The 12419-nt window shown below is 43.6% G+C and overlaps 1 protein-coding gene across 1 annotated transcript; it reads right to left on the bottom strand.

The window, feature by feature from the left end:
* Nucleotides 1-5647: 5647 nt before the first annotated feature.
* Nucleotides 5648-6718, bottom strand: LOC310777778 (olfactory receptor 2AG1-like; the record flags this gene model as incomplete). Its single annotated transcript, XM_083638137.1, has 1 exon — nt 5648-6718. The coding sequence occupies one exon, from the start codon at nt 6716-6718 to the stop codon at nt 5648-5650; it is 1071 nt and encodes a 356-aa protein (XP_083494263.1).
* Between the last annotated feature and the right edge of the window lie 5701 nt (nt 6719-12419).

The following is a 12419-nucleotide window of genomic DNA, read 5'->3' as shown; positions in this document are numbered from 1 at the left end:
GCACAAAAACAACATTCTTTTTTTGACTCCCAGCAAATTTTTCAAAAAATCATTATTTCCTTGATGTTACACATCTCACCTTGACTCAAGCGGTTAAAATTGTAGTTTCTACTGTGTTTGGCTATTTCCCCATATTCCCCCAGTTTTGGCATAGCAATCAATTCCATACAGTTTACATGAAATGTAAAAAAAACTGATTCCTATGCCAAAGATGGGAAAATATTAGAAAACTGAATTTGACAGTCCACACTACTGATTTGAAGCCTTTAGACCAGGATGGATGCTGGACTAAAGCTCGTTTGTGTGTTTTGGGGGAAATGGCTGGTAGTCCAAAACATGCGCTTTTTGGATTTTTGGCTCAAAATATGAAAAAATATTATTTTTACAAAAAATCACAAAAAATACAAAAACCCACTGATGATGTCACAATGTCTGTGAAATCATCAGTAATGTCATCAGTGACATATTATTGACCAAAAATCATCTCATGACATCACTGATGATGTCATAGGCTAGTGATGTCATAGGTATTGTGACATCATTCCTGCCAATCTTTGACACTAGGCATCTTGCAGTGGTGACTTTTGTAAAACACCCCAACCTGCCCATAATATCACACCCAAATCCAGTTTGTCTTTATGGAAAGGGAGGGGGGGGGGAAATCACTTTTTTTTTTTTTTTTTACTGTACTTTTTTTTAAATTTACTGTACTTACTGTACACTGGCATTTGAGGGGTTAAAATTTGAATAGGTATGAAATGTTGGTATGAGGTATTAGGGAAGAAGTTACCAATGAATTATAAACAGTCAAAAATTTTAAATTTTAAATTAATATTTATAAATTAGTACAATATTTCCCTTAAGGTCCATCAGATGGACTAACAGTAAGTTGAGGATTATTCGTAATTGGGGTACAAAGGTTAAATCACAATATCTGCCTCAAATAGTACAATACTCAAAATAAAACAGTTATAAAGATACAATAGAAAACACAACACAAAATACATCAGCACAAAATAACAGTCATGAACAGCAGCACATCACAATATATTCCTACTTTTCCACTGTGTTCCAAAAAGTAAATTTTAGATAAAAATAACAGGTGGGTAGTCTCAGAAAGCACAACAGTTCACATTTCGCATATAGCAGCAGCCTGCTGACTGGTGATGCACGAAAAAACAGTCAGCACACTGTCCTGCTACACAGACCAAAACATAATCTGCCTACATTATATCCTCTTTTGCTTGTTTCACAAAGACTGCTACCAAGTATGTCCGAGTATGTCTAATGTTTAATTGTATGTTTAATTAGGTATATGCTATTTGCACCTGTGCAAACAGAATGTCAATTATGTTTAAGTATGTTTAAAGTATGTACATGCCATTGGCACCTATGTGCAGTGAATATGTCACTGTCTTTGACTTGTCTTATCACTTTACTGCCTTATTGCTTATCGTTTCTCTTTTTTTCCTGCACCCATATGCCCTGTTATTTTGCACTATGTTGTAAACGGAGTCTACAGCACAAGAATTTCACACGTGATACTTGTACTACGGAGTGACAAAAAAATCTTGAATCTTGAATCATGACTATTCACAGCCAAGGTTATTATAGTTAACGAAAACTAACGAAAAAACGAAAACTAGAATTGAAAAAACATGAAATAAACTGAAATAAAAATAAAAACTAAGCTTTACAAAAAAACGATAACTAACTGAAACGGTATTGTGTGTTTACAAAACTAACTAAAATAAAATAAAATTGAAGAGAAAATGTCCTTAGTTTTAGTCTTTGTCAGTTTACAGTATTTCATACATAATAAGCCTATATTTTGAGTGGAGATTAAATCTATTTTCCTAGATCTATCATATTTTATGACCCTTTTGAATCTCACCCCTGACAAACACCCCATATTACAAAAAAAAGAGGAAAGGGGCAAAAAAAGACTAAAACTAACACTGAAACTAATAAAAACTAAACTAAAACTAAGCATTTGCAAAAAATAAAAAATAAACTAAACAATCAAACCCACCTTAAAAACTAATGAAAACTAAACTGAAATTGAAAACAAAAAGTCAAAACTAATAAAAATAAAAACTAATGAAAAAATCCAAAACTATTATAACCTTACAGGAATGAACAGAGTGACATCTACAGAATAGAACCACGCCTCGAAAAACATCACTGTATTCAAAAGTACAAATGCAAGAAAACAAACACGACAGTCACCAACAACAGTAGCTTATGGCTAGTTAATCTCCCCAAAATGGGTGTGCTAAACTGAAGCTTTTGTTGTGTATTATTTACAATATTGTTTATTATTGTTGATTCAAACGGATCCCCATTAGCTGACGACCACTACTCTTCATGGGGTCCAAGACAATAGGTATACATTGCATAACAGACAATACAATAGAATACACAAAAAACATGTATCACATAAGATAAAATACACAAATAGAATATACTAAAAAACATGTAGGCTTATCACAAAAAACATGTATCATATAAGAAAAGGTGAGATGAAAACAAGAGATAAAAGCTAATTTAGAACCAGATGAAACAATGTATGTAGGTCCGCAAGCACTCAAGCTAGCCTGCGGACACATTTTTCATTCTATGTATGAGTTTATGTAGAGTCTAAGTTTCCTTTTAAAACAAGCCTTTCCTTTGATGTAATGGACATCACCTGGAAGGCTGTTCCACGACACTGGCGCCCTGTAAAATACAGCCCCTTCATATAATTGGACTTTGGTAGAGGTAAAGTTAACAGTCCACCTCTTGCCCGTCTAATGGAATGTGTGCGAGTAGCTACTTGAACTATAAATTATAACAGAATTTAGGAGTATGAGTTTGAATAACTATGAAAATATATAAGTAAGTTAGCCGATAGTCTTTCCTTAACACTGAGCCAAGTGAGACGTGCATGCATGCATGTCCACTACACTAGACCTACAGTAAATGTGAGCAGCCCAGCAGGACCAGTCTAGCTACCTTGTTTTGAGCTACTTGTAACTTTGAGTAGACCATTGGATGCATAATTAAACCGAACATTATGCACATTGTTTTTTATATGTTAAGCATTTATGTTGTGCCATAAATATTTTTGGTCCTGATTATTTTTTTTATCATAAAATAGAGATTTACATTGTTTAATGTGTGGTAAAACAAAACCCCAAATTATAATGGAGGGGTTTTAGAGTAAACTCCACCTCCCATCATTCATATTCGAACTCCACCTCCTCCTAACCTTGCTTGCAAGATGGATAACCTCGCGAGATCAAAAGAGATTCTCTCCAGAGCAATCTAGATGCTTTACTTTGAGTGTTCCAGTGAGTCTATTTTTTTCCAATATTTTATTTTGCAATGTTCAAAACGTGAAAAACAAAAGGCTCAGACACAGAAAGAAAGAAATCCACATTCCAATACTACAGCTTGGCACTAAAGTGCTTATGTGCTTGTAAGAGATGTGCATGGGATCCCACACAAAACGTCCATGAGAAGTCAGTTAGGCGTTATTAACCTTGTCCAAATAGGCCAGAAACGGGTCCCAGATATTTGAGAATTTCCTAAGGGAATTGGTACTCAAGAACCGGAGTCTCACAACTATGCTGTTATTAATACATTTATCGGGATGACCTTTGCTTAACCCAGCCAGCCATCTAAACATCATGTTCAAACTGTGGAACAAATATTTGACTCCCTAAAGGAAGAAATAGGCTATATAGCCCAGAACATAGACTCACTAATGCACGACTGCTGCTTCTTTTTAAATGGACTGCCTTTATATAGCGCTTTTATCCAAAGCGTTTTACAATGTGCCTACATTCACCCATTCACACACCGAAGGCGGCCAGCTGCCACGCAGGGTGCTGGCACAGCCATCGGGAGCAATTTGGGGTTCACTTCAGTGTCTTTCCCAAGGACACTTCCACATGCGGACTGGAGGAGCCGGGGATCGAACCACCGACCTTCCGATTAGTAGATGACCTGCTCTACCTCCTGAGCCACACCCGCCCCCTTTTTAAGCTTTCACACACGGGCGCGCATGCATTTGACTTCACTTCTGGGAATGTTACGTATATATTGATCGTGATATTGTGGCATGTTGTGCTGAGGAAATGACCGTGGCTGGCTCACCCGTGACTAGTTGGAGTGGATCTGCATCTGATCTCCTCTCACCCCCTCTTTCTGTAACATTGCTGTCAGGTTGTTTATGTGTGATACAGTGACCATTGTATCAGTCAGGCTGTCTGCGGTATTGAAGTTTCCAACACTTAAAACACTCCCATCGTATTACATTGCACTCTGCTTTTTTCTTCCTTGATTAACACAGCTGCTGTCTTGACAACACAGTGCAGTCTCACTCTCTGTTCACATGCTGCGGTTGTTCATCTGTGTCCGTGACCGCGCTTTGCTCAAAGTTTAGTGAAGCATTTAGTGATAGTTTAGACTATGGATCGGATCAGATTCTACTTCTTTTTCCCATCAGACATCCAATCCAGTGATTTTGGCCGGATCGGCTCCGATACCGATACTGAGTATCGGATCGGACCATCCCTAGTCTCGACTCGGTCTCGACCCCCCTTGGTCTCGGTCTTGACTCAGTCTCGACCCCCTCAACTCCCCCCGGTCTTGGTCTCGACTCGGACTCGATTCACCAATGACTCGATCTGGACTTGGACTTGACCAAGGCGGACTCGACTACAGCTCTGACAGGAAGTGTAAACACAATCAGAACTTGTGTTTACACTTCCTGTTAGTCTCTCAAGCCAGACTGTCCTACATAAGGTGAATAGGCTTGTAAGTGTATGAGCATCTCAGTCGCCCCAACACAGTATGCTTAACCGCATTCTACTGTAACAACCTGTCCTTGGCTAAGACCATGTCCCCATGGTTAGTCTATCTCGTCCCTCTGCCTGAGTTGTATGACCCAGGATGCACCTCATTCAATGGAAAGGAATTGCATACAAAAATTCCCATTCTCTGGGGTGGAGTTGTCCAATCTCTACAACCCAGTTTCCCAGGAGTTGTAGAGATTACTTGCAAAGCCCCATTTAATGGACAGCTTGCCTAGGTTACCTGAAAAAGCCCATTTAATGGACAGCTTGCACAGTTTACCAGAAAAAGCCCATTTAATGGATAAACCTGGGGTCTCCGAGGCCTGGGTGGGAGACCCAGGGCCCCAGGACCCTGCAGAGGTCCTGGGGTTGGGTCGAGACCCCCCTTCGGGGGTCTCCGACCCCCTGAAAGGGGGACCCCTCTCCCACGCCCCATGCCTAACCCTAACCCAAACACTAACCCTAAACCTAACCTTTCCCACCCCTAACCCTAAACATAACCTCTCCCACCCCCCACACCTAACCCTAACTCAGACCCTAACCCAGACCTTAACCCAGACCCTAACAACCCAGGGGTCTGACGCCTAACCAGACCCTCCCCACACCTGCAGAGGTGGGCAGGGTGGTCGAGAGAAGAGCCAATGGAGAATCCTATCCATTAAATGGGGTTTGCAAGTAATTGGGGTGGAGTTGTACAATCTCTATACAACCCAGTTTCCCGGGGGTTGTAGAGATTGTACAACTCCACCCCAGAGAATGGAGGCATTTTGATGCAATTCCTTTCCATTTAATGAGGTGATTCATCATTAATCTAGTGCGAATGCAGGGTTCTGATCCCTCTCCGTCCAGTAACAATGCAGCCTGGGTAGTGCCTGCCTCACCTCCCCGTTCCTCAGCCCGTAGACAATCGGGTTGATGCAGGGTGGCACCATCATTAGGACCAGCAGGGTCATGTGGAGCACGGATTGGGAGACCACACTGTTCTCCTTCACTAGACACAACAGCGTTTGCATGATGGTATAGAACAGCCCTGGCAGCATTCCCAGCACCTGCATAAAACAGTAGAACAACACAGTCTTACGCGCTCTGATGTTGACCATGTCGAAGGGTGCCACGGCCCTACTCGCGTCCTGGTAGATCTTAATGTAGGAGAACGAATGGAGCATGAGAGATGCCAGGATGCAGAGGATGCCCGTGATCATGCGGAAAACCTTAGGCACATGCGGGAAACCCAAGTTCTGCTCCACCGTGGATGGCTCGCACAGCAGCCCCACCATGAAGGGGCTTGACCGGGCCGTCTCTTCTGATGGCAGCAGCACAATGTAGATAACGACGGTAGAGATGGCGGAGAGCCAGATTAGGCTGAGGGAGAGCCGCAGGCGCGGTTGGGTGATGATGACCAAGTAGTGGATGGCATGGCACACGTACACGTAGCGCTCGAGAGCCATGAAACTGATGGTCATGATGCTGGACAAGTTGGAGGTGGAGACAATGAAGAACTGGATGTAGCACCAGGCATTGAATGGCAGCATCCGCCAGTGGACCAGGCAGTGGATGACTGTTGAACCTACGGTGACGGTCTGGAGGAGGTCGCTCAGGATCAGGCTCTTGAGGAGGTAATAGCGTGGCTGCCAGGACACGTCGTCAGAAAGTCCAAGCGCGAACAGACAAAATCCGTTCACCACCAATGACAGGAGAGTCAGTGTCACAAACAGGCATATCAGCATGGGCACTGCCTCAGCGTGGGGCAGGATGCGAAAGAGGCAGCCGGCTGTGTGCTGCCCGGTGGAGGTGTTCCACGGTGGCTCGGTTTGGTTCTCCTCGCCGAGCCAGGCACACACGTCGCCGGTCAGGTTGTGCACCTCTGCGGCCTTCATGCTGGGTGCAGTGTTGTAGTCAAGTCACTATATCTCGAGTCCGAGTTGACCCTCGAGTTCCTAATGTTCAAGAGAGACGAGCAAGCGCACACACACACATACACACACACACACACACACACACACACACACACACACACAAACACATGCAGAGAGAGAGAGGTAGAAGAGACTTGTCAGAAGATGACAATACTGTGTGGCCCAGGGGGGTCCGGGCGCTAGTCCGACTTCCCGCTAGTCCGACCTCCCGCTAGTCAGACCCTGCCACGACCTCCCGCTAGTCCGACCTCCCACTAGTCCGACCTACACTGCCATAAATTCGGCTGTGTTGAGGAGAGATGCGATGCGATGTCTGTGGAATATTGGGTGGTCGAGGGTAGGTCGGACTAGCGGGAGGTCGGAACAGCAGGAGGTCGGAATAGCGGGAGGTCGGAATAGAGGGAGGTCGAACCAGCGGGAGGTGAGGTCGGAACAGCGACATATGTATCTGATGTAGATAAAATTAAAAGAAATAAAATAAAAGTTCCATTCATTTGCATTCAATTAAGCAATAATTGCATACACATAATTAATTGTAATGAGTTATAGTTATGTCATAAGGACAGACTCTTATAGACAGGCACTACAAAGACAGCATAATCTGTCATGGCATTGAGAAGGTCAAGGCGCGGATTGCAAAATCGGGCACGTCGGGCAAATGCCCGGTGGCCTGGCCTGGCATGCAATTTTTTTTTTTTTTTTTTTTGCCCGCAGTCAGGCCACTCACTGAACAGCAGGCCAGGCCCCGCCTAAGCTTCCCACAGGTGGAGGTAGTGTAGCGATCCTAGGTCTGGGTGGATAAAGCAAATCCACTCCGGAGACATCTGAACCTGGACCAATCATGTAGCCTGCTATATACATCAGAAATAAAAATGGAAATAAGTGAAGAAATAAATAGGCTAAATATTTAGTGTGCAAAACTGTCCTCCGCCTGCCCATATTGAGCCAAATGGAGAGAAAGTTCCAAGGCACCACACAGTTCCAAGACACCACACACACACACACACACACACACACACACACACACACACACACACACACACACACACACACACACACACACAACACACACACACACACAGGTAAAATAAATGGAGTGTCTATTCGTACCCGGGTGTAAATATCTTCCGCCGTGTTGTGGGGCTATTTGTACCCCCTATAGAGAGCCGCAGGGATGACGTATTTTTGTAGGCTGAATGCGGAAGTCCCGAACTTCCTGGTTCTTCACTGTTTCTGTCTATGGGATTTTTGAATGGGTTTTTGGCGTGATGCTTCAAATAATGTCTGTGGGCAACGCAAGTTTAATCAAACGCGAACCAAGGTTCAGCGGGATAATCTTCACACATGAGGACCACTTTCATGAGTTTTGTAGCGTAAATGCGAGCCCTAGAAGTAAAATGCTCGAGCTAAGCTAATCCAGAACTACACACTGTCGCATAGGCTTCACGTCACGTCAGCAGTCAACCTGGCCGGTTGCACCAACTGGTCTTAACTATGCCTGGTCGTAACTCCTACGTTGGTCTTAGTTAAAACCATGGACTTACGCCTGTTGCACCAACACGGCTTATGTCTGGTCTTAACTATGCTGGTCGTAGCAATGCGCGTCCATGTGAATTGCCAGGGAATGCACCCTGATTGGATGATGTGTGCCTCGCGACCTGCTTGGAGCACTGTGCCACTACGCTCTCTCAGCCACTACTGTAAAACACCCTCCCTCCTCTCACCCTCCCTCGCTCCGGGGGAAAAATGGCAGCGATTGAGCCAGAAAGACAGTCTGAATGAAATTGAATGTAACGTTACCAATTCTATGTATTACATTCTAAAAAACTAACGGCAACATTTTGGAAGGCTAAGGCACACAACTAGTTAGTTATAATCTAACGTCGTGCTTTCAAAGACGGCGAACTGGCGGTGTTACGACGATGACGGTCAAAAAGGTCTCCGCGGAGGGCGCGGTGAAATTGGTTTTATATTCGATATTCGCCTGTTTTACCCGTTTCTAACTGTATAGCTTCATGAAAACGGCACCAATTAATTCCAGATTAGTCTTATTTTGTACAGATACGTGAGGCCGACATTTCACAGCTTTGATCAACTCCCCAACCGCAGCGGTTATCGCGCAATTGCCGAGGAACGACTCTGAATATCCTTCTGAGTGCGTGCGGCAGGCTGAATATCTAGGGACCGTCGTCAAAGAGCAATATCCGTAGTTTCACCTTTGTAACAACGGTTGTATTTCCTAAAAAAATAAAAGAGTAGAAATACAACTGTTATGGCCATTCTGTTTCTCCACAGTCTAGTCACAGCGCCACCTACTGGCAACACAAAAAGCGGTTAATTCTGAAGACCGTTTGCCCGATTGACCTCAAATTTGGCGTGTGTGCTGCTATGAACCAGATGTAGTCTGGCACTGAATTTCGGACATGTGAATGGTCATAGCGCCACCTACTGGCAACACCAAATGTGGTTTATCTCAAGAACCGTTCATCCGATCAACTTCAAACTTGGTGGGTGTGCCGCTACAGGCCACGCCCACCACCTACTACACCATAGGAGCCATCTAGAAACGCCATAGCAACTGTTTGTCTCTGTGTTTCTCTACGTATCTGTTTGTTGGTGTGTGTGTCTGTGTGTGTGTGTGTGTGTGTGTGTGTGTGTGTGTGTGTGTGTGTCTGTGTGGCCTGGATCGTTCCCTCTCTCCCAGCTCCTGGAACTCTGGCTTGCCTTGCTTATGGTACTCTCTCAGCCAATCAGTATCCAGTAGACCCTAGTTGTTCCTGTTCCCTCATGCCTGTTTCCTAACATTGTTTTCCCCTGTCTTCAGGATCGCTCGTGCCCTCTGCCCTGTGTGTCACCTGCTCATACCTCTGCTGCCAGCCTGTTAGGTCATCGGCTCGTGTACTTGCCTACCTGCTAGTATGCTTGCCCCCTGCTACCTCACCTACTTATGCCTCAACCCATCTCTTCGTCCTATTCTCAAACCAACCACCAGCATACAGAAAACATGTTTCCATCCCATCCACCCTTTTTTATTGAAATAGCTCTGTCGTTCGTGGACCAATCAACACCAAACCACCTCTCATCTTTTGCTAAGCCCACTGCTAAGGTTCCACAGCCGTTGTTTTGCAGAATAACACATTTGGGACTTTTCTAGACAATAAAGCTGTCACAGAACCATATTCGCGGCTTTTATTTTGAAATAGCTCTGTCGTTCGTGGACCAATCGACACCAAACCACCTCTCATCTTTTGCTAAGCGCACTGCTAAGGTTCCACAGCCTTTGTTTAGCAGAAAAAAACATTTGGGACTTTCCTAGACAATCAATATGTCACAGAACCATATTCGCGGCTTTTATTTTGAAATAGCTCTGCCGTTAGTCAAGCGATCGACACTAAACCACCTCTCATTTTCGCTAAGCCCACTGCTAAAGTTCCACAGCCTTTGTTTTGCAGACAGAAACATTTGGGACTTTCCCAGACAATCAATATGTCACAGAACCATATTCGCGCTTTTATTTTGAAATAGCTCTGTCGTTCGTGGACCAATCGACACCAAACCACCTCTCATCTTTTGCTAAGCCCACTGCTAAGGTTGTTGGTCATGATTAACGGTCCGCATCAACAGGGCTGAATCATTGACAGTGGTGGTGTAGTCAGGAATGTCATACCGAACCGACCTGGATAGCTAGGCTTAGATAGTGAGGTAATATGCAGTTGTGCGGTGGTAGCATGGAGGGGGGTGTTTCCAGGACGCTGGATTACACCGTTAAGCCTTCTTGAGGTGTCGTGGGCCTAACTTAACGAAACGTCGGTGAAGGAAGGTGCCCACTTGAAAACCCCGATGACATGCTTCATACTGCTGTTGGCTAGGGTAGGTAACTGGTGATTTGTGTCTTGTTTATTAGTTTGTTAGCCTGTTAGCTTGTTTTATTCTGGATTGGGCTTCTAAATGTGTTTTTCCTCGGATTTTGGCACAAGGGATAGTAACATCTTGTCCTGTGTATTAATTAATACACAGCCTTTGTTTTGCAGAAAAAAACATTTGAGACTTTCCTAGTATTATGATATTCTGGCCTTTTTGTTGCCCTAGATCTGCACAGTTTGGAATAGTGTATGGTTAAAAAGCTGAGACACTTGTGAATGCAAATAGCCCAATTGTGTTCATGTAGGATAAAATATGGCCGCAGAGTAACCATTTCAATGTGATAGCTTTTTTTTTTTTTTTACTTGACCTGAATGTATAAATTATCTTAGTAACAGTGTTTCTCGTTCAGATAGAATTGGGCTTAATGGTACAATACATGAACAGTGAATTGAAGCATGGGCACAAACCCCCATCCATTTTGTAAATATTTCATTATGTCTGCTCTGGGATAAACAAATATTTTAATTAGGAGATAAAAGCCTGAAATGGCACGTTTTCCTGTCTAGGCCAAGTCTGAATGTTTTTTCCTGCTAAACAAAGGCTGTGGAACCTTAGCAGTGGGCTTAGCAAAAGATGAGAGGTGGTTTGGTGTCGATTGGTCCACGAACGACAGAGCTATTTCAAAATAAAAGCCGCGAATATGGTTCTGTGACATATTGATTGTCTAGGAAAGTCCCAAATGTTTTTTTCTGCAAAACAAAGGCTGTGGAACCTTAGCAGTGGGCTTAGCAAAAGATGAGAGGTGGTTTGGTGTCGATTGGTTGACGAACGACAGAGCTATTTAAAAATAAAAGCCGCGAATATGGTTCTGACATATTGATTGTCTAGGAAAGTCCCAAATGTTTTTTTCTGCAAAACAAAGGCTGTGGAACCTTAGCAGTAGGCTTAGCAAAAGATGAGAGGTGGTTTGTGTCGATTGGTCCACGAACAACAGAGCTATTTCAAAATAAAAGCCGCAAATATGGTTCTGTGACATATTGATTGTCTAGGAAAGTCCCAAATGTTTGTTTCTGCAAAACAAAGGCTGTGGAACCTTAGCAGTGGGCTTAGCAAAAGATGAGAGGTGGTTTGGTGTCGATTGGTCCACGAACAACAGAGCTATTTCAAAATAAAAGCCGCGAATATGGTTCTGTGACAGCTTTATTGTCTAGGAAAGTCCCAAATGTTTTTTTCTGCAAAACAAAGGCTGTGGAACCTTAGCAGTGGGCTTAGCAAAAGATGAGAGGTGGTTTGGTGTCGATTGGTCCACGAACGACAGAGCTATTTCAAAATAAAAGCCGTGAATATGGTTCTGTGACATATTGATTGTCTAGGAAAGTCCCAAATGTTTTTTTCTGCAAAACAAAGGCTGTGGAACCTTAGCAGTGGGCTTAGCAAAAGATGAGAGGTGGTTTGGTGTCGATTGGTCCACGAACGACAGAGCTATTTCAAAATAAAAGCCGCGAATATGGTTCTGTGACAGCTTTATTGTCTAGGAAAGTCCCAAATGTTTTTTTCTGCAAAACAAAGGCTGTGGAACCTTAGCAGTGGGCTTAGCAAAAGATGAGAGGTGGTTTGGTGTCGATTGGTCCACGAACGACAGAGCTATTTCAAAATAAAAGCCGCGAATATGGTTCTGTGACAGCTTTATTGTCTAGGAAAGTCCCAAATGTTTTTTTCTGCAAAACAAAGGCTGTGGAACCTTAGCAGTGGGCTTAGCAAAAGATGAGAGGTGGTTTGGTGTCGATCACTTGACTAA

The sequence above is a fragment of the Poromitra crassiceps genome (genome assembly GCF_964638095.1).
Source record: "Poromitra crassiceps genome assembly, chromosome: 6".
Lineage (NCBI taxonomy): Eukaryota > Metazoa > Chordata > Actinopteri > Beryciformes > Melamphaidae > Poromitra > Poromitra crassiceps.
The sequence above is the reverse complement of the archived record's forward strand: the minus strand, read 5'-3'. Positions and strand labels throughout refer to the sequence as shown.